This window comes from Saimiri boliviensis, chromosome 21 (genome assembly GCF_048565385.1).
Source record: "Saimiri boliviensis isolate mSaiBol1 chromosome 21, mSaiBol1.pri, whole genome shotgun sequence".
NCBI classification, from domain to species: domain Eukaryota; kingdom Metazoa; phylum Chordata; class Mammalia; order Primates; family Cebidae; genus Saimiri; species Saimiri boliviensis.
The window spans coordinates 2,621,010-2,643,993 of record NC_133469.1 but is presented as its reverse complement, the minus strand read 5'-3'; the positions used below and the strand labels follow the sequence as shown (position 1 = coordinate 2,643,993).

General features: G+C 41.8%; 1 protein-coding gene across 8 annotated transcripts in view; it reads left to right on the top strand.

Moving 5' to 3' along the window:
- Positions 1-22,984, top strand: part of EFCAB6 (EF-hand calcium binding domain 6) — a 274,102-nt gene that overhangs the window by 85,036 nt on the left and 166,082 nt on the right. For all 8 annotated transcript variants that reach the window (XR_012515451.1, XM_074390943.1, XM_074390946.1 and 5 more), the window contains 2 exons: positions 14,100-14,224; positions 18,948-19,096. Coding sequence is in view for 7 of the 8 variants with exons in the window: in XM_074390943.1 (XP_074247044.1) it covers positions 14,100-14,224; positions 18,948-19,096 (274 nt within the window). In the remaining variant the exon portion in view is untranslated. The remainder of the gene's footprint in view (positions 1-14,099; positions 14,225-18,947; positions 19,097-22,984) is intronic.

The following is a 22,984-nucleotide window of genomic DNA, read 5'->3' as shown; positions in this document are numbered from 1 at the left end:
AATACATGATCTACGAAGCCAGCCATGGTATCGTTATTTATAAGAATAACGTCAATGCCTAACAATGGGAAAAGGGCGAAGTGAGTCACGGCATAGCCGCGCGGGAGCATCTGCAGCGGGGAACAGTGACTTCCGCGGAGAGCTGATGAATTGGAAAACATTCCAGAATACTCCGCCTGTCCTTAAGTGAGACACCCCTGGGTGCCCACAATACTCCGCCTGTCCTTAAGGGAGACACCCCTGGGTGTGATTCTCTTCTTTCTGCTGCTTCTGTGTTTTCACAATTTTTTCCTGAATGATGGGAAAAATCTTACTAGAAAAGGGCAGATAGCCGAGTCATTTACAGTTGTATTCGACATGCAAAGCCAAGTCGTTAGACAGAACCTTGAGGCAGAGCAAGTCTCCTCGTGCTAACAGCCTTTACCCCGGCCCCCTCGATACAGTGCCCAGGGTTGTCGGCCTGCTGGGTGGCTTTGGAGAGGGCCAGGGTCCATTCTTGAAGGGTGAATGTATGGCTAGTGCAGTCGGATCCTCTCCCTTCCCAGCCTTGGGTCATTTTCCTGGCCTTAAATCAGATTCCCCCTCAGTGGGTTTGGTGCTTCAGGAGTTACTGCCTGTGTGTGGCTGGCTGAAAATGGGTTGTCACCGTCTGGTTTCAGCTTAATTCAGAGCAGCAAATATTCCTGGAGCACCTTCTATGATTCTCAGATCCGTCTCACTAGCAAGCTGAAAAGTGACGGATTCTCAGGTTTCCGCCGGTTTCACTAACCACGCTCGCTTATAGCCGACTCCAGTGCTCGAGTTTCCGAGGCCTCCTGTACCAGGTGCCATGCAAAGCGTGTTCCTGTGTCGTCTCTTTAGAGGCAGGTGCCAATGCCAGGAAGAGACTGAAGTAGACAATCGAACCGAGCCCGCTACCCAGAAATAACCACTGTCCACAGGGTTCCTGGCATCTCTCCATGGCTCATACGTGGAAAGAAGAGCCAGGCAGAAAGAAATGCATTTGTAAAATGGGTTGATGTAGATGCTGTTCTCTGTAAGAATTTACTTGTGCTTGAGTGTATCAGAAAAACAGAAATTTAAATGAAACTCAAGAAAAATGATGAGTACATCCTGGCTGTTTATCTTAAATATAATATCTACAGGACACATTTCCCCCTTCAATATGTTGTAGACTTTGGTCTGTTGTCCTCTGGTACTGAGTATGGCTGTGGAAAATCTCAGGCTGCTTCATTTTCTTTCTTATTGGTGATTTGCTTTCTCTGGCTGATTGCCTAAGAGTCATTTATATTAGAAGTCCCTCCCTCCCTCTCTTGCTCCCTCCCTCCCTCCCCCCGCTTCCCTCCATCCTTCTCTCCCTCCCTCCCTCCCTCTCTTGCTTCCTTCCTTCCTTCCTTCCTGCCTGCCTTCCTGCCTGCCTTCCCTCCCTTCCCCTCCCCTCCCCTCCCCTCCCCTCCCCTCCCCTCCCCACCTCTCCCCTCCCCTCCCCTCCCCACCCCTCCCCTCCCCTCCCCTCCCCTCCCCACCTCTCCCCTCCCCACCCCTCCCCTCCCCTCCCCTCCCCTCCCCTCCCCACCTCTCCCTTCCCCTCCCCTCTTCACCCCTCCCCTCCCCCCCTCCCCCCCTCCCCTCCCCTCCCCTCCCCTCCCCTCCCCTCCCCTTCCCTTCCTACTTCCCTTCCTTCTTCCTTTCTGACAAGGTCTCGCTTGCTCTGTTGCCCAGACTTGAGTGCAGTGGCATGATTGCAGCTCACTGCAGCCTCGACCTCCTGAGCAATTCCAGCACTTTGGGTTCAAGCATTCCTCCCACTTCAGCCTCCCAAATAACTGGGACCACAGTCACGAACCACCACACCTGGATAACTAAAAAAAAAAAAAAATTGTACAGACAGGGTATTAACTGTGTTGCCAGGCTGATCTCAAATTCCTGGGCTCAAGTGATCCTCCTGCCACTACACAGTCCCAAAGAGCTGGGATTACAGGTGTATGCCACCATGCCCAGCCTGTCCCTGAATTTTGGTGGCATAACTGGTATATGTCTTAGTGTTGTGCCTTCTGCATCTGTTTTTCAGATCATAGTATATTTTCAATCTGCAAACTCAGTTCTCTCTTCATTTCAAGAATGTTTAGTGACATAGATCTTTGAACACATCTTTGCTTTTCCAGATTGTTAACTTCAAGGAAGCAGATTGTCCTTATGCTGGATGGTCATTGTTTTTCTTGTCTATGAAATTTTCTCTCTGTGTGCTTCATTCTCTTTGTCTTTTTCCTCTGTATTCACAGTGATTGTTTTAGATCTTTTATCTATACCTGTAATTTGATTTTCACCAAGGTCTGTTCTGTTCTTTACTGTTTCTGATTTACTTACCAGATCAGTAATGTTGTTTCTTTAGGTCTACAATATTATTTTCCATCTTATTTTGTTGGTTTATCATCTTGTTATTAGACTCTCATTTGACTGAGTTTGTGTTCTTACAGAGAGAATCTGTAGAGTAATTTTGTACCTGGAGTTACGTTCTCTTCCAAGGTGGGATCTCTGCCTTGTGTACCTTATGTTCCTCTCCTTCCTTCACTATCTATTCCTGGAGAGTTTGCATACTTTCACGAAAGTTGGGTAAACTGAGTATTTTCTATTCCACATTACTACTTCTATTGACTTTTTATTTATTATTAATTTTTTTGACGCTTGTTCTATGGTGATATGGTTTGGATATTTGTCTCTTCCAAATCTCATGTTGAAATATGATCCCCAGGCCAGGCATAGTGACTCAGGTCTATAATCCCAGCACTTTGGGAGGCTGAGGCAGGAGGATCACTTGAGGCCAGGAGTCCAAGGACCAGCCTAGGCAACATTAGCGAGAGCCTGTCTCTATTTAAAAAAAAAAAAAGAAAGAAATGCGATCCCCAGTGTTGAAGGTTGGACCTAGTGGGAGGTATGTGTCTCATTGGGGTAGATTCCTCGTGAATAGCTTGGTGCCCCCGCCATGGTAGTGAGTGAGTTCCTGCTCTGTTAGTTCACACAAGAGCTGGTTGTTTACAGGTCACAAGCACCTCCCCTCTCCGCCTTGTCCCTCTCTCACCACATGATGCACTTGCTCCCTGTTTACCTTCCACCACCAGTAAAAAGCTTCTTGAAAGAAAACCTAGGCAAGCATTCAGGGCATAGGCATGGGCAAAGACTTCATGACTAAGACACCAAAAGCAATGGCAACAAAAGCCAAAATTGAGAAATGGGATCTAATTAAACTAAAGAGCTTCTGCACAGCAAAAGAAGCTATCATCAGAGTGAACAAGCACCCTACAGAATGGGAGAAAAATTTTGCAATCTATCCATCTAAGAAAGGTCTAATATCCAGAATCTACAAGGAACTTAAACAAACTTACAAGAAAAAAAAACCCCATCAAAAAGTAGTCAAAGAATGTGAACAGACACTTCTCAAAAGAAGACATTTATCCGACCAGCAAACATGAAAAAAACCTCATCATCACTGGTCATTAGAGAAATGCAAATCAAAACCACATTGAGATACCATCTCACACCAGTTAGAATGGCGATCATTAAAAAATCTGGAGACAACAGATGCTGGAGAGAATGTGGAGAAATAGGAACATTTTTGCACTGTTGGTGGGAGTGTAAATTAGTTCAACATTGTGGAAGACAGTGTGGGAATTCCTTAAGGATGTAGAACCAGAAATACCATTTGACTCAGCAATCCCATTACTGGGTATATACCCAAAGGATTATAAATCATTCTACTATAAAGACATGCACACATATGTTTATTACAGCACTATTTACAATAGCAAAGACTTGGAAACAAGCTAAATGCCCATCAGTGATAGACTGGCACATATACGCCGTATACTGTACGGCCATAAAAAACAATGAGTTTATGTCCTTTGCAGGGCCATGGATGAAGCTGGAAACCATTATTCTCTGCAAACTAACACACCATTCTCAGCAAACCAAACACCACATATTCTCACTCATAAGTGAGAGTCGAACAATGAGAACACATGGACACAGGGAGGGGAACATGACACACTGGGGCCTGCCGTGGGGTGGGGGGAAAGGGGAGGGACAGCATTAGGAGAAATATCTGATGCATGCGGGGCTTAAAACCTAGATGACGGGATGATGGGTGCAGCAAACCACCACGGCACATGTAACAAGCCTGCACGTTCTGTACATGTATCCCAGAACTTAAAGTATAATTTAAAAAGAAAAAAAAAAGCTTGAAGCAGAGCAGATGCTGGTGCCATACTTGTACAGCCTGCAGAACCATAAGCCACATGAGCCTCTTTTTATAAATTCTCTAGTCTCAGGTATTCCTTGATAGCAATGCAAAGCAGACTAATAACTAAGGTTTATAATATGCATCCTTGATGAATCAGAACCTACCTGAGTCATGTAGTGATTTATATGCAGCGTATGGATTTTACAACAGTGTTTTCCCAATTCTCTCCCCAAGCTCTGTTATGTTGCTGCCCTACATTGTACTTTTACGTATACCATAAACACATGATATGTTGCTACAGCTCCTGTTGTTCCGCTGAGATTTCCTATCTGTGCATTCAATAGAAATACGCTTTCTTTTACATTCTCAAATGCTGTTATTTTAAAACTAAAATTTTTTAAATGCTTAATTTTATTTTTCTTTTTGAGATAGGGTCTTTCTCTGTTGTCCAGGCTGGAGTGCGGTGGTGCAATTATAGCTTACTGCAACCTCAAACTCCTGGGCTCAAGCAATCCTCCCACCTCAGCCTCAGGAGTAGCTAGGACCACAGGCATGCCACTATGCCTGGCTAACTTTTAAAATTATTTTTTGTAGAGATGGCATCTCACTGTCATGCCCAGGCTAGTCTCAAGCTCCTAGTATCAGGTGATCTTCCTGCCTCACTCAGCCTCCCAGCATGCTGGGATTACAGGCATGAGCCACTGCACTTGGCTGCTTTAAACTTTTTATCTGCTAATTCCAACACCTGGGTCATCTCGGGGTTTGGGTTTTCTAAATTTTTTTCTATATTATACCATAAGAAGTAAGGGTCTTTATTGATTATCTTTGTTCTTGAATGTGAATCACAGTTTCCTGAGGTTTTTTTTTCTCTCTCTCATAATTTTGAAATGTATTCTGGATATAGTAAATTTCTATAAGCTTACATTATAGAAACTGTGGATTCTGTTATGTTCTGAAGAACTGTCTGTCTGTTTTAGCAGCCTGTTTACTTGGCTGCATTCAGATTCTCCCCCGGAGGTGGGACATCTTCGTTTTGTTATTTCACCCTTAGATGGGCAGCTTGCTGTCTTCCCTGTACATCTGTAGTTCAGGAGTTAGCCAGAGATTTGGGCAAAGTTTATTCACAGATATTGGAGATCCCCCTTTATTCCTCTCTTCTTCTTGGGCTTTCCCTCCTTGCTTTCTGGCCACTGTGGAAGGCCCACACTCTGTCTTCCAATTCCTAAAGCTGGTAGGACCCTGAATTTATCTCCAAATTCTAGCCACTTAGCAGGATTCCAGCTGGGGCCTGCCCTCAGGCAAAAAGCCAAATCACAAGAAACTCACTAAGATTGCATTTTTCCAAGTGCCAGCTTCAGTTTGTATCTGTGTTCGGTTGCTCCCAGGGCCTTCAGATCATTTTCTGTTTATATTTTGCCCAGAGTTGTAAATGTTAACTGCTGGGAGGGTTGTATGAGCTAATCCACCAAAATTGGAAGCAAAACTTTCTGTCTACCCATAGTCAGTTTCTTTTTGCTTCAATTTAGGCTGGCGGCTGGCTTTTTTTTTTTTTTTTTTTGGTGAATTTTTACATTTTTTCTTTTGCTTATTTCTTCAGGTATTATAAGAAGGTAAGTTCTAGAATACAGTTTCAGTTTTGCTATGGACATCTTTTGTTTGTTTGTTTTTGCATTTTATCAATAATTGGCAGCGGATTTTTAATAATGCATTATTTTGTGTATCACTGATAACGTAAATGAAAGGCATGTTTGGTTTGATCCAGTTGTAAGCTACATATCCAGTCATTCCGTATATTCCTATTCTACAGCATTAGCTTACATTCTCATTGCTGCCTCCTAACTGGTATCACATCTAAAGCCTATTGGCCTATCCCAATCTGTCTTCTATCCTCCATTAATCGTAAAATAAAATCTTATTTTCATCCTATTTTTCCCATTGAATACTTATCCTATAAATTTTATCATTGAAATTCAAATCCTCCAGTTAGGAGGCAAAACCATTTTGTGGATATTCTAAATTAAAGATGTGGTAGTTTGGGGTTATGGGGCATATAATATTAAATCTCTACACTGAGGCTCTCGAGACAGAGAGGCCTGTTTATTGGTATATAGAAGGAAAAGATGAATTGCTGATACCAGCTGCTCATCTTCCCCACTGCCATCCTGCCAGTTCAAAATCTTTAGCCCCAAAGTGTAAATCTCATGGTATCGGCATATTCTTTCTGGGTTGGTGTTATGGTTTGAATGTTTGTCCCCTCCAAAACTCAGGTTGAAAATTAATCCCCAATGTAGCAGTATTAAGAGGTAGGGCGTTTAAGAGGCGATTGAGACATGAGAGTTCTGGATGAATCCATTCATGGGTTATCATAACAGTGAGTCTTTTATAAAAGCCAGTTTGGCTCTCAGCATGCCTCTCTCTGGCCCTGTGATGCTTTCTGCCATGTTACAACGCAGCGTGAGGGCCTTACCAGAAGCCAACCAGGTGCTGTTCCTTGACCTTGGACTGTCTAGCTTCCAGAACTGTAAGAAATACATTTCTTTTCTTTATAAATTACTTAGTTTCAAGGATGTAGTTATAGCAACATAAAAAGGGCTAAGATAGAAAATTGATATAGAGAAGAGGGGTTGTTGCTGCATAGATAATCGAAAATGTGGAAGCAACTTTAGAACTGGGTAATTGGCAAAGGCTGGAAGTATTTGAAGGAGAAGGCTAGAAAAAGCGGGTGATTCTGGTGATGGCTTGGAAGAAGTGAAGACAAGAGAAAGTCTCGAGCTTTTTAGAGATTACTGAAGCGGTTGTGACCAGAATGTTGATAGAAATATGGACAGTAGGCTGGGTGCAGTGGCTCATGCCTGTAATCCTAGCACTTTGGGAGGCCAAGGCAGGTGGATCATTTGAGGTCAGGAGTTTGAGACCAGCCAGCATGGTGAAACCCCCTCTCCACTAAAAATACAAAAAAATTAGCCAGGCATGGTGGTGTGTGCCTGTGGTCCCAGCGACTTGGAGACTGAGGCAGGAGAATCACTGGAACCTGCGAGACAGAGGTCCTGTCACTGCACTCCAGCCTGGGAGAGCGAGACTCCATCCCAAAAATGTATGGATAATGAAGACCGTTCTGACAAGGTCTGAGATGAAAATGAGGGACAAAGTATTGGAAACTAAAGTAAAGGCCATCCTTGTTATATAGTTGCAAACTTGGATGCGTTGTATCTGTGCCGTAGGGTTGTGTGACTGGCTGAGCTTGAGAGTGCTGAACTGGGATATCTGGTGAAAGACATTTCTTTTTCTTTTTTTTTTTTGAGACTGAGTTTCGCTCTTGTTACCCAGGCTGGAGTGCAATGGCGCGATCTCGGCTCACCGCAACCTCCGCCTCCTGGGTTCAGGCAATTCTCCTGCCTCAGCCTCCTGAGTAGCTGGGATTACAGGCACGCGCCACCATGCCCAGCTAATATTTTGTATTTTTAGTAGAGACGGGGTTTCACCATGTTGACCAGGATGGTCTCGATCTCTTGACCTCGTGATCCACCCGCCTCGGCCTCCCAAAGTGCTGGGATTACAGGCTTGAGCCACTGCGCCCAGCCGGGTGAAAGACATTTCTAAGCAGCAAAGTGTTCAAGGTGCTGCATGGTTACTTTTGACCACTTACAGTGAGATTTGGAAGCAAAGGGATGACAAAGATAAAACTGATAATCAATGAAGGAAGTGCAGCCTGGCCACAGGCAGGACGAAAAAGCATGTTCACAAGAACAAAATAAGGATGTGGCTGAATGACTCATTGTTAAAGAGGTTAGCATAAATAGAAAGGACCCTCTCATCACAGACCCAAAGCCATAGCAGGGCAGAACCATTTTTGGCAATTGCCCGAGGGCTCCCTCCGTGGGCTTGCTGCCCAGGGCCACCTCTGGACTCTGCCCCCCACATTCTGGTTCAGGGCTCCTTGGCCCCAGCTGTGGCTTAGGTGCCTCTCTGAATAGTACAAGCTGTAAAGCTTGATGGCAGCGCACTGTGGCTCAGGTGGGCTCTGATGTGGCTTACGCCACAGCTCTGGAAGGTGCAAGCAGTAAGCCTTGACACTATCTGTGAGGTGCTAATCCTGCCGGTGTGCAGAACGTAAGAGCTGTAGAGGCATCTCAGAGGATGTATCATAAAGGCCGAGGACACAGGCAGAGATTTCTTGCAGGAGTGGAGTCACTGCTGAAAGCCCCTTCTAGGGCAATGCTGAGTGGTGCTGGGGTGGTCAGAGCTAGAGCAGCCTCAACACCCCAGAACTCTGTAGCCACCCACAGCATGCAGTGCCACCTGGAAAAGCTGTAGACAGCAGTGCGTAGCTCCAACCCATCAGAGCAGACCTATGGGCTAAGCTTGGCAAAGCCACAGGGCAGGGCGGCCCATTGCCTTTGGGGACTGTTCCTGTTCTTTTTCTCCACCGTGTTTTGACACACCAAAGGCCCTCATCAGAAGTCACCAGAGGTGTCTGTCCAATCTTAAACTTCCCAGCCTGTGAACCACGAGCTAAAAAACCTCTTTCCTTATAAATTACCCAGTCTCAGATACTCTGTTGCAGCCACACAAAATGGGCTAAGACAGTTGGATTGTGATGGAAATAGTTTTATTTGAGCCAGGGATTGGCTTATCTTACTAACTAGTTTAGACAAAGCCAAAAAGCCAGTGAATCCAGACAGGTCCCAGGGTATCAACCAAACAAAGAAGAAAATACAGGCATATCTATGTGTGTTCCGCCTACTCACCAATTGGCCATTTTCCCGTCTCTGTCATTCCCCTCAGGTCTCCCTATTCCCTGAGACTCAACAATATTAATCATGCCAGTTAACAACCCTACAATTGCCTCTGAGTGTTCAAGTGAAAGGAACTCAGCGTAAGTCAAGAGCTAGAAATGACTAAGCTTGGTAAGGAAGGAATGTCAAAAGCCACGATAGTTCGAAAGCTAGGCTTCTTGTGCCAAACGGTTAGCCAAGTTGTAAATGCAAACAAAAGGTTCTTGAAGGAAATGTAAAGTGCCAGTTCAGTGACCACATGAATATTGAGAAAGTGAAAGAGCCTTATTGCTGATCTGGAGAAAGTTTGAGTGGTCTGCATTGAAGACCAAAGCATTTCCGTACACCAGCCCCTAATCCAGAGCAAGGTCTTGGCTCTCTTTAATTCCGTGAAGGCTGAGAGAGGGGAGGAAGCTGCAGAAGAAAAGATGTAAGCTGGCAGGGGTTGGTTCATGAGGTTTAGGGAAAGAAGCCGTCTCCAGAACATGAAAGTGCAAGATGAAGCAGCAAGCGCTGGAGGAGAAGCTGGGGCAGCTTCTCCAGGAGACTTAGCTGAGAACGTTGACGAACATGCAGCAGATTTTAAATAGAACAGCCTTATATTGGACGAAGATGCTGTTTAGAACCTCCTTAAGCTAGACAGTAGTCAATATCTGGCTTCAAAGCCTCAAAGACAGTTTGAGCCTCTCGGGAGGGGCTCATGCAGCTAATGACTTCAGGCTGAAGCCAGTGCCCATTTGCCAGGCTGAACATTCTGGGGCTGTTAAGAATGATGCTGATTTTACTCGGCTGTGCTCTCAATGGAACAACAAAGCCTAGATAGCAGCACATCTGTTTACTGCATGATGTACTGAATGTTTTAAGCTCACTATTGAGACCTACTGCTCAGAAAAGATTTCTTTCAAAAGAATACTGCTCATTAATAATGCGCCTGGTCACCCAAGTGACCTGATGGAGATGAATGTTGGTTTCATGCCTGCTAACACCACATCCATTCTGCAGCCCATGGATCAGGGAGCAGTTTCAATTTTCAAGTCCCATTATTTAAGAAATGCATTTTGTGAGTCTACAGCTGCTAGAAATAGTGATTCCTCTGATGAATCTGAGAAAACCTTTTGGAAAGGGGTCACCATTTTAGATGCCATTAGAACATTTCTGATTCATAGGAGGAGGTCAAAATATCAACATGGATAGGAATTTGGAAGAAGTTTATTCCAACCCTAATGGATGACTTTAAGGGGTTCAAGACTTGGGTGGAGGAAGTAAATGCATATGTGGTGGAAAAAGCAAGAGAATGAGAATTAAAAGTGGAGCCTGAAGAGGTGACTGTATTGCGGTAATCTTTTGATCAAACTTTAAGGGATGAGGAGTTGTTTTTTGTGGATGAACAGAATAAGTGGTTTCTTGAGAAGAAATTTACTCCTGGTAAAGATGCTGTGAACATTGTTAAAATGACAACAAAAGGTTTAGAATATTACATGATCTTAGTTGATAAAGCAGCAGCAGAGTTTGAGAGGATTGACTCCAGTATTGAAAGAAATCCTATTGTGACTAAAATGCTATCAAACAGCACTGCTTGCTACAGAGAAACCTTTCATGAAAGGAAGAGTCAATTGATGCAGCAAACTTTATTGTCCTCTTACGTTTTAAAATGTCCAGTGGCTCATGCCTATAATCACAGCACTTTGGGAGGGTGAGGTGGGAGGATTGCTTGAGGTCAGGAGTTTGAGATGAGCCCAGGAAACACAGCAAGACCCTGTATCCACAAAAAATAAGAAAAAAATTAGTTGGGCATGGTGGTTCGTGCCTGCAGTCCCAGCTTCTCAGGAGGCAGAGGCAAGAGGATTGCCTGAGCCCAGGAGTTCAAGGCCACAGTGAGCTATGATGGCAGCACTGCACTCCAACCTGGGTGACAGAGCAAGACCCTGACTCTGACTGACACTGTTCTTCCATGACTCCTGTCATTGAAACAATCTTATAAATCAACACATAGCTAATACATAGTGAGTGCCTGCCAAGTGCCAGGTGTGTAGCTCTGTCAGCTCACCTAATCCACGTAGCAATTCCATGACAAAGATACTGTTTTCTATCTCTTCTTGCAAATAAGAAAACAAAAGCATGCAGTTGCATAGCTAGTAAGTGGCAGAGTCCGTCAGCAAGTTTTTGGAGGGAAAATATGTTATAAAAGAACAAGACCTGGTTAGGGCCTTGATGCTGTTATCACCTATGTAGGAGAGTCACTAGTTCATGTATTTGCAGCAACCTTTCATCTCTGACTTTTCTGAATATGGAACAATGTATTCTGTCAATTTGTGAACTTTCGTTTTGGCTCCATTTGTGTTCTTTTTTTTTTTTTTTTTTTGGAGACGAAGTTTCACTCTTGTTGCCCAGGCTGGAGTGCAACGGCACAGTCTCGGCTCACCACAACCTCTGCCTCTCAGGATCAAGCAATTCTGCTGTCTCAGCCTCCTGAGTAGTTGGGATTACAGGCACGCACCACCACCCCTGGCTAATTTTGTGTTTTTAGTAGAGACGGAGTTTCTCTATGTTGGTCCGGCTGGTCTCAAACTCCTGACCTCAGGTGATCCGCCTGCCTCGGCCTCCCAAAGTGCTGGGATTACAGGCGTGAGCCACCGTGCCCGGCCTCTATTTGTGTTCTTAGTAAGCTACCACCATCTTGCTCATGAAAAGCACCATCTAGTTGGGCACATGAAGAAGGATGCTGGGGAGCAGATTCTTTGGCTCACAGTGACCATAAACCACGGTAAGCTTTGGATTGCTTCTCTACCCAATTTCACATCAGGGAGCATCCTTCAGAGGACATTCTGAGAACATCAGAAGGTGGCAGACATCATCAAGCTGCCTTGGAGAATGAAATCTGCTAGAATTCTGATGAGAGAGGAGTCACTGAATACACCATGCCGCATGGTGTCAGCTGGCTTGTGAGAGCAGCCACAGGATGCATGCACAGACCTGTGGGCCATGAGCCCCCCAGAGCAGGCCTCGCACCCTAACCCCTTCTCCACCTGTCTGAGCCAGGCATGTTGGTTAAACAGAGCCCCAGTGGGCTTTCTGAGATGTGCCCTCAGAGCACCAGTGTCAAAGGTGGAGTGAGAACAGGATGAGGTGTCCACGGCGGGTGGAGGCCTCTGTGTGCTGGACCACTTCAGGTTCCATTTCTGTGACACAGCTTCCTCATCTTTCAGCGAAGTCTCTCACAGCTCAAATGTCCTGAGATCCCAAATTTCAAATGCTCAGCCCACTGTGGCTACAGAATTCCAAGCCAAGACCAAATTCTTTTTTTATTTTTTTGAGATGGAGCTTCTCTCTGTCACCAGGCTGGAGTGCAGTGGCACAATCTCAGCTCACTGCAGCCTCTGCCGACCAGGTTCAAGCAGTCCTCCTGATGTAGCTTCTCGAGTAGCTGGACTACAGGCATGGGCCACCATGCCCAGCTAATTTTTGTATTTTCAGTACAGACGGGGTTTCACCATGTTGGCCAGGTTGGTCTCAAACTCCTGACCTCATGTGATCTACCTGTCCTGGCCTCCCAAAGTGCTGGTATTATAAGCATGAGCCACTGTGCCCGGCCATGACCAAGTTCTAAAGACCAGTTTTGTCTTTTATTGTATAGCCCAGAGGTATCTTTTCCCCCCCCTCCTTTCTCCTTTTTGGAGCTAGGAAATGGAATTCCAGATGACTGGCAGTTTGTTAACTGCAGCTGAATTAAGTGTGCTTAATTTGGTTGAAGCGTATTTGCAGACATTTTAGGAAATAAATCTGGGAAACCATTTGTGATTCTTTGCAGTCGACTTTGAGAAAGAAAATGGCTATATTATTTCATTCTCTTTTATTATAAAAATAATACATGCTTGTTCCAAAAAAGCCAGAAAACACAAAAACAGTGAATAACGATTCCATAGAACTCTACGACCTGAATCCTACCACTGTATTCTTTTTCATGTACTATCCTCTCGGATTTTGTTTCTGATGCTTAGGTGGATGGATGGATGGATGGATGGATGGATGGAAAGATTACAAAACAGGTGTTAAAATGAAATTTTGCTAATTATCCCTTTAAAACAATGCAGCAATATATAGCAAGGAACATTTTCTGCATCCGTCAAGTTAGACATGTATCTTTGTTCTGAAAGCCTTCATAGTATTTTATAGGCTTCATGAATCATTAATTTACAAAATTCATCTTCTATGAATGGGCATTTACAGTGTTTCAAGTTTTTTTCTCTTGTAAAGAAAAGTACAGAAAATATCCTTATCCATGTGAATTTGATGAGTGGCCCTGTTATTCCATGCGTGCAAAGCTCTACAAAGGGATTTAAGCATATTCCAGTACTATTTTTTATACCTAAGCCAGAACAAGTTCTTCTTATTCTCTTTACTCCTTGCCTATTTGACAAGTAGAAAAAAAAGTTAACTTGTTTTAATTAGACTTTAAAAAGTATCGATGAGCCTGAATAGTACATTCATTTATTGGATGTTTTATCATTCTTTTTATGTGAATTACCTGTCTATAACCTAGTCTACTGTTATATTGGATGTTTATATTTATTTTATTGATTCATAAGAGCTACTCATACATTATCAAAATTAACCTGTATTTATCATTTATATTAACAATAATTCTTCTCCACTCACTATTTTTTCACTGTTACTTGTGGCTTTTTTTTTTTTTTTTAACCAAACAGAAATCAAGTATTTATGTTGTCAGACTTATCCTTTATTTAAATAAATTCTGGCTTTAGTGTTTTCCTTGGCAAGGCTTTCTCACATAAATATTATGTAGTATGTAATAGTCATCTTAATTTTCTTCTATTTTTGTGATTTTATTATTCTATTTAGTATCCATTTCACTCTCCATAGTGTTTATCCTAGAGTAAGATAGTAAGTAGATGACTACTTTTATTTTTTCCAAAATGTTTAGCCAGTTATTTCAATACCATAAATCAGATGGTTCGTCATTTTCTTGGTTAATTTTTTTACCAAACAGGTGATAATTAAAAGGGAACAATACTTAAATGTTTAACCGTTGACAATGTTGATAAGCTGAAGCTATTTTGTTTTAATAGAGGTCTCATTGGAGGATCAACAAGCCAAAAATTCCAAAAAGGAGCGTTTGCTCAGTTCTGCATCATCTGAAGATATCTGGAGAAACTACTCATTGGATGAAATTGAGAGGAACTTTTGTCTAGAAGTAAGATGTTTTTCCTAAGCCACAGTTACCTGCAGGCTAAGCACAGCAACGTGGATAACTATGAAAAAGCGCTAGGTTTAGGCACGATTTCTAAAATTTGTTTGGATCCCACCTATGTCTCCTCCAGTGCTGAGACCCCCTCCACCTCCTAATAACAGCAATACATGGTCATTGATAATAGTGATCGTGATGTGAAATTAATTTTTAAGTACATCTTTTATGCTACCCACATACTAACCCTAGTAAGACGTATAAAGAAATAATGCAACTGTATTGAGTAACATAAAGGAAAACATGAGTAAGTAAAGAGTCCTTTCTGATTCTTGGACTGGAAGATTTAGTCTTAATACCTGTTCTCCCTATATCAGCATATATATTTTTTCTTTTGAAAAATTAAAATAGATGACTTATTCTACACATATAAAATATTTTATAAAGGTGTAATAATTAACACAATCTGGCATTGGTGCAGCAGTGGACATTCAAACTGATTGAAAAGGGTAGTTGGCTAACGAACCACTCTTTATGTGTGAACTTAGCCTGTGGTGTGAAGCGTTTCAATAAAGTGTAGTGAGAGAGGCTTATTTGGTAATTATTACTGAGGTAATTTGCTATCCAGCCGTTTTGGGGAAAGAAGCTTATAACCTTCCACTCTTCACCAAAAATTAATTCTGTCTGCATCAACGATTTAAATGTAAGCAATGTGGGCAAACATTTGCTAATCTTGAAATTTAGAATCGCTTGTAAGCATGAAGTAAAGCCCAAAAACCTTAAATAAAAAAAACTTCAGAAAAATGAAAAATCCTTTATACAGCAAAACTTTGTATAAACATATGATAAACCTGGTGAAATATGTGCAACATAAATGAAAGATGAATAACTCCTAACATTCATCAAACTTTTACATGTTATTAATATAAAATGTTCAGTAGAAGGATGTAGGAAAAGCTGGCAAAGCCAGTGTCGGTAAGGGTGTTAGAGAAGTGAGCACTGTCATATTTGTGGGTAATTTGGTTAAATGTGTTTTCTATAGTTGTTGCTAATTACTTGTTTTCATAAAAACATGACCATTACCAAAAATGTAAGCAATTCTAAAAAGTACAGAGAAGAAAGTAATAAATTCTTCACAATCTACCACCCAGAAAGAATCAAAGGCAACATTTGGTGAACATAATTCTAGGCCTCTCTTTATTCGTATGTGGAAGGACGGCTGGATCAGTGGGTAGGTGGAGACATAGATAGAAATAATTTTATAAGAAGAGGATCATACTCCTTTTTAAAAATAAAACATATTTCATTTAAATTTCCTTGGATTTACCAGAAGCAAAGGAAATGTCACCGTCATTATCATAATTAACCCTTTTATGAGGCGTTCCCTGTACCAGGCAGTGCTTTCCTGCTGGTCTGTTCAGTCTTCACAGCAACCCCATGAGCGGGGACCCTGAGGCATGAATAGGTTAAATGAGTCCAGCTAAGTCCTGGGGCCGAGTGTAAACAGCCCACACAGTACAGGGTACACAGTCTCCGTCCTTAACGCTGCAACACTGTCCTCGAGGGAATCCGGAGACTCTTCTGAACCCTGGATGAACATTTCTTTCCCGCAAGACATGTTAGGTCCCCAAAGGGACTTTAAGATGAGAAAAGAGATTTAAAAAGCTATTAAGAGCTAGAGAAACGATGTTTTTGAAGGATGTTTCCATTTCAGACAGTTTGGGCTGGCTTTCTGCTGTGAGACTCGAAGTGATGGGCCCTTGTTTCTTCCTACGCCTCCCTCCCACCTTGCTATTTTTGCTGTTTATACTTTGTCCTCAGCTGAGTTTATAATATTTATATTCTGTTCAGTTGCCATAATTCCCCCTGTTGTTTTGACTTTGTTTTATATTTGCATGAATTTAATGTGCATCACGATAGTGCAGCGCTGATCACAGTTTATCCCTCTCAGAGTTCTTTATTTTGATTTATTTTTTGGTTGGCTGGATTTCATTGTCAAGTAATTTCCTTAAGAAAGGCTCACGGGTGCTTTATTCCCCTTGCTTTTTTTCATATTTGAAACTATGTGCCTTTTGCTTTTATATTTGAACAGCAACTTGGCTGGCTATAATCCTTCCATCATGCTTTCTTTTCCTTGTAATGTTGTAAATATGTTTTCCATTGTCTTCCAGCATTGGATGTTGCTGTGAAAATAACCTGGGGTCAACTGGATTTCTTTACCCCTTATTGGTGATTTCTTTTTTCACCTGGATTCCTGAATTATATTTTTATCCTTGAAATTAACAAAGGAAAACCAAGCTGTATCTCAGCATGGAGCATTTTGACAAACTTTCCTGAAACACAGTGTGACGTACAGATTCAGCCCCTCCTTTATTTCAGGAAAGCGTCCCGTGTCGCAGTGCTAAAATCGTCTCCTCTCTCCCTCCTCCTGTCCTCCCCTCCTTCCACAGCAGCCCCTGTTATCCGTATGTTGGATCGGCTTTGCTGCTCCTTGAGAGCCGTCGTCTTCTCTCCGGTTGATTTAATTCTTTTCTCCCTTTCTTCTGCCTTCACTGAGATTCTTCCACACCACTCCTTTAATACGAATTTACATCTCATCATCCTTGCCTCTTATTCTTGCTGTTTCTAATTTATTAGTTCCTGTAATTATGCCATTTTTGTTTTCTCTTTTCTTAGCTTTGAAATATTCCTTTTCAATGAAAATTTCTAATCATTTTCAAGATTTACTTAATTGATTTTTTAATTTAGTTCCTTTTTGTGACATGAAATTTTTCCAGAGGATGTGTCCATATTTTTTTATATTCTGTCTTCCTCTTTGCTGAGTTCTTTGTCTTTGCCTGACCCTTCTTTCTCTTTTTCCCCATCTCATGTTTGCATAGTTGCAAAACCATTTATTTTCATCCTGTTTGTGCTCAGGATGAGATTCACTCATCTTATGAGTACTGTTGTATTATCGTTTTCACTGCTGTACAGTTTCAATTGTCTAAATATTTCACAAGTTATACATTCTCCTATGGATGGACATTTGGATTGCTTCATGTTTTATGCCAATCCAAACAGTGCCACCATAAGTGGTTGTGAACTTAGCTTCTGGTCCACGGGTGCCAAGGCTTCTCCGGGAATTGCACGTAGGAGTGGAGCTGTGAGCTGGGTTGTAGAGCATGCCCTTCAGGCTCAATGGGTGGCACCCTGTTGCTTATCACCATGTTGATTTACACTCCCACCAGAAGCACGTGGGCACTGCTGCCATTTCACGTGCCCCTGGGACTTGATACTGCTACGCTTTTACGTTTCTGCCAGTTTGATGCAGATGAAATGCTATCTCAGCTATAACTTTTGTGTATTTCATTTGTTACTAATGTGTTGAACAGCTTTTTGTCTTTTATAACTTTTGTTTAGAACATTTTAAATAAAAATATATCCACTTTTAATAAATATTTACCGAGTGCCTACCACGTGCCAACATTGTGCTTCATCCTAGGTAATTATCTGTGAAGAAAACAAATACAATCTCTGCTTATATAGCGATCACTTTACCTTATATCAGGGAGTCCGTAAACAAGTAAGAAGTCAGGAAGGCATTTTTTTTTTTTTTTTTTTTTTTAGTGGTCTGATGAGAAAGACCAGGCTGTTATGAGAGAGAATAACACCAGGGATCTCATTTAGATTTCAGAGCAAGGAAACATTTATACAGACTACCCAAATGAAGGTGGAAAATGGGTGCCCCTTTGCTTTTCCACCCAGAGTGTGACGGTGTATGAAGGGGGGTCTGCCACGTGTTTTCATTTCCTTTTTTATACTTTGCTGAATTGCTTGCGTTAAAAAAGTCTTCTACTTTATATATAAACAGTAACAATGAAAACAGGGAAATTTCGTGATTCTGTTTCTTATTCCTTTAGTGGATCAAGGTTCTTGTACATGTGCTTCCGTGTTCCAGCAGATTTTTTAGAAAGTGACGTTTTACACCAAGTTGGTGGTAATTTTGTTTATCTTCTGATCCCAGTTAGCAGGAAAAAATTAAACTCAGACAAAGTGGGATAATTGAAAATATTGGAGAATATTGTTATTACTCAATAATAAACAGTAGGAAAACTTTTGGAAATAAAACCCATCTTCACAGTATTTTTACGAGTCATGTAAAAATCAGTGGTTAACTGCGTTTTCGGGGTCCCCTAAGCAAAGCTCATTTACCCAGCTTCTTTATAATTCCTCATTAAAAAAAAAGAAAAACATGATGAAAGAAATGTCCAATGTATATTCTGTTTATGCAGTCCTTACATCAATAATTTTCCTTACTATAAAAAGGAAAAAAGCTACTTCTATTTTTAATAAAATATTACCAGCTTTTTTGTTTGATTTGCTTGTCGTAATCTGGAGAAGCATAGCGCGGGCTCACAGTAGGGAAAGGCTTGAAAGTGTATTAAGGAAGATGTATCAAACTGGCAGATCCACCAAGTATTTTTAGCTCTGAAATGTGAGGCGGAGCTGTTCTATGTGCTGCTTTTCCCTGGGAAATTTGTCTGCCTTACCACTTGAGTAGCTGTGACTGTGAATGCTGTTTTGTAGTGAGCTCATCAATTAAACATTTGAAGTTCAGTACATGCCATAGTAACCTTTTTGATCAGTTTTTGGAGAGAAAAACGTGAAGAGATTTTTGGTAAATATAAAATGTCGAATAGCTCCATGAAGTTGATTTTTACGAATGCCACGCTCTAATTTTAATTTATTGCAGCTTTCGAAGTCCTATGAAAAGATTGAAAAGGCCCTCAGTGCAGGGGACCCCTGTAAAAGTGGCTACGTGTCTTTTAATTACCTAAAGATTGTCCTCGACACCTTTGTATACCAGTTACCAAGAAGAATTTTTATCCAGTTAATGAAAAGGTAAGAGTCTCATTGTTTCCTTGACATTTTTTTTTCCCCAGACGTCAACCATGAGAATAAGGAACTGCTTTGTTTATTTTTTTATTAATGTTTTAGACTTTTTAATATTGAAAATTTAAAACATATACAGAGGTAAAGAGAATAATATTGTGTATCCACAAATGTACCCACTACCCAGCTTCAACAAGGGTCAGATCTTGGCCAATCATTTCACTTGTATTCCTGCTCATTTTCTTCAACCCCAGATATTTCTGAAACAAATACCAGACACTGTATTTCCCTCTCTCTCTAAAAGATAAGAACTCTTTTTAGAAGCAAGGTGAAAATACAGTTTTCACATCTAACAGAGTTATCAGTCATATTAATAAATATCCAGTCAAGGTTCAAATCTAACAGCTTGCCCCATGTTTTATTTTATAATTTAAATGTATTTAAATCAGGATCCAAATGAGGTCTGCAGTTACAATTGATTTATCACGATTCTTTTTTGAACCCTAGCCCTCTCCCCATGTCTTAATTCTAGAAGTAATTTGGATTGTTTGTTACGGGGGCTTTCTTACAACCTGGATTTGACTGCTTGTAACCTGCAGTGACATTTAACCTGTGTGCCTGTCTCCCAACCTAACTCCCAACCCTAAATTGATGGTTAGATACAGATGTACAGACCCACGTTCCTTTTTTTTTTGGTGGGGGGGGTGGGCAAAATACTTCATAGGTGGTGGCAAATATGTATTGACTGTCTCTCTTTTCATGGTCTTAACAGTTGTTGATCATACCTAGATCCATTGATTCACTAGAGATTATAAAATGATGATATTCTATGCCTATCGTTTCTTCTTCTCTTATTAGTTGAAGGACTTCTATAGTAATGACTTCCCCTCTCCAACTAGGTGGTAACAAGACAGTTAGTATAAGAAAGGCAGGACAGGTGACCGGGTGCGGTGGCTCATGCCTGTCATCCCAGCACTTTGGGTGGCCGAGGCAGGTGGATCACGAGGTCAGGAGTTCACGATCAGCCTGGCCAAGATGACGAAACCCTGTCTCTACTAAAAATACAAAAATCAGTCTGGCAGGGCAGTGGGTGCCTGTAATCCCAGCTACTCAGGAGGCTGAGGCAGAGAATTGCTTGAACCCGGGAGGTGGAGGTTGCCGTGAGCCAAGATTGTGCCACTGCACTCCAGCCTAGGTGACAGAGCGAGACTCTGTCCCAAAGAAAAAAAAGCGGGGGCAGGACATCCTTGATTCTTTCCCTGCATTTCCTACTTTCCAAAATAGTGAGCTGGTTCCCTAGCATCCTCCATAAGTGAGCAATGAGTGAGTTTTTTTTCTTAATTATTTTTTTCTTAATAATTATTATGAACCCATGACTTTAAACATATTTATGTCTCAATTCATGACAGCTATTATACTGATATCTCGTTCGTTCCATCTTGGCCAGTGGGGAGCATTTTTGCATCAGCTCTGACATCCTGTTGATGTGACCCAATGGTCTTGGACAGCTTTCTTGCTTTCTGGTATGACAGATGTTCCAGGCTCCTCTTGTATGTCTCTTGCCTGGGACCTGGCGTGAGCCATTTCTCCAAGGATCCCTGTTCTTTTCTGTTTAAAATGGTATATGTAGACCTCAGTCTGTGTTAGGAATATTCTCTTTACCTGGTCTTCTGTTCGGATAAGACGGAGAACCTTTCTTGGGAGAAATAGAGCAGAAGCTAATGGAAAGATTGTCCTGTCAAACTCTGGGTAATTGATGGGTGCTGTGGGGGGTTCCCTAGAAAGGAGAGCATGAGAGAAGGGGATGGAAAATGCATGGAACTGCAGCAGCTGGTCCACTCCCTGCAGCACCCTACTTTCCTTGCCAGCTCCCTGTATGTCCAGAGAGAATCACCATGTACTAATACTGTGGCTCAGGAAACAGCTCCTTTGTTCAGTCTACACATGGTGACGTCTTTCAGGAATCACTTTCTTGGATTGCTAAAATGTATGCAGCCATTTCTTCTTACCTCATTTTCAAAATTATGCAAATAATAGTCTCACTCTGTCACCTAGGCTGGAGTGCAGTGGCACAATAATAAAAATTAAAAGCAGCTAGTCACCATCCACCTTACTTAACAAATTTACCATTTCCATTGTTCCACATTCTCTTCTGTTTTTGTATTCACATACATAGTAATCTCTGCATATTTGCAGTCACAGTGCATTACAGTTTTATGTTGTGTTTTTTAAGATAGAAATGCATATTATAGACATTTTTCATATTGGTTTCATAGTCTTCAGAATTATCATTGTAATAGATGCTTACAGTGTCATTCAGCTAACATTTGTTGAGTGCCTTTCTCTATCAGACATGGTGGTAGGTGCTAAAAATGAAGAAATAAGGCCAGGCACAGTGGCTCATGCCTGTAATCCCAGTATTTTGGGAGGCCAAGGTGGGTGGATCACCTGAGGTCAGGAGTTTGAGGTCAGTCTGGCCAACATGGTAAAACCACATCTCTACTAAAAATACAAAAATTAGCCAGGCATGGTGGTGAGCGCCTGTGATCCCAGCTGCCCAGTAGGCCGAGGCAGGAGGATTGCTTGAACCCAGGAGGTGAAGGTTGCGGTGAGCTGAGATTGCACCACTACCGTCCAGCCTGGGCAACAGAGCGAGAATCTGTCTCATAAAAAGAAGAAATAATAACAAATCATCCCAAGCTAGAGAGGCTTGCCAGAGTGATGACATTTATGAAGAATATATTGGGTGCATAGAATGCATGTTTTGGGGGTTGGGGGTGACCAGAGCTGGGGTGTTCTCATAGCGTGTTCTAGCCAGGGATGTAGGGTATCTGAGTCTTTTTGGCATTCACCCAAAATTCCCGGTGAAATGGGTTACAGAAAACCATAGCAGAGTGAACACTCCAGTGCTGATATCATGAATTCTGTATTACATACAATTCTCCTGATACGCAGATCTGGAAGTACAGATTTGTCGTATCTTCCTGGTCAACTCTTCCCTTTACTATTCTATCATAACCCTTTTATCCCTATGAATGCCTTTTTGTGGTCTGTCTTATCTGCTATTGAATTGTAAGTTTTATTTTAATTAGTATTTTTCAGGTATATCTTTTTCCAATTTTTTACTCTTTTGTTGTGATATTTTAGGTATTTCTTATTAAATAGCATGTATCTATATCTCTTAAAATCCCAAAATTAACATCTTTGCTTTTTTAACTGTCAAGTTTAGTCTGTTTTCATTTATTGTGATGCATATGTTTGGATTCTTCCCCCATCTCCTACTTTGTACTATCATTTCTTCTGCTCTTCTGTTTTTCTTCATTCCTCATCTTTCTTGTTTGATATCGGCTCAGTTTTCTCTTCTTTCCTTTTTTAAAAAAAATTTTTTTTTTTTTTTGAGACAGGGTTTCACTGTGTCACCCAGCTGGAGTAGAGTGATGTGATCTCAGCTCAACGCAGCCTCTGCCTCCTGTGTTCAAGCAGTTTTCTCCTGCCTCAGCCTCCCCGGTAGCTGGGACTACAGGCGTGCACTGCCATGCCCAGCGAATTTTCTTATTTTCAGTAGAGATGGAGTTTCGCCACGTTGGCCAGGCTGTCTCAAGCTCCTGACCTCAGGTGATCTGCCTGCCTCAGCTTCCCAAAGTGCTGGGATTACAGGCATCAGCCACTGGTTTTTTGAGTTTTTTTTTTTTTTTTTTTTTTTGAGTTTTTTAATCACTCTTTTTTTCCCTTCCACTTTAAGACTTAAATATCTTATTTCTATTCTCATAGCGTTTTTCCTTAAAATTTTCACATGTGTTCTAAACTTACAAAGTCTAAAGACCTCTATGCAAAGGTGAGAGGCAGTAGGAGCAGCCACAGGAAGAACTGTCGGAGGGGCCTCCCAGGAGCAGGCCC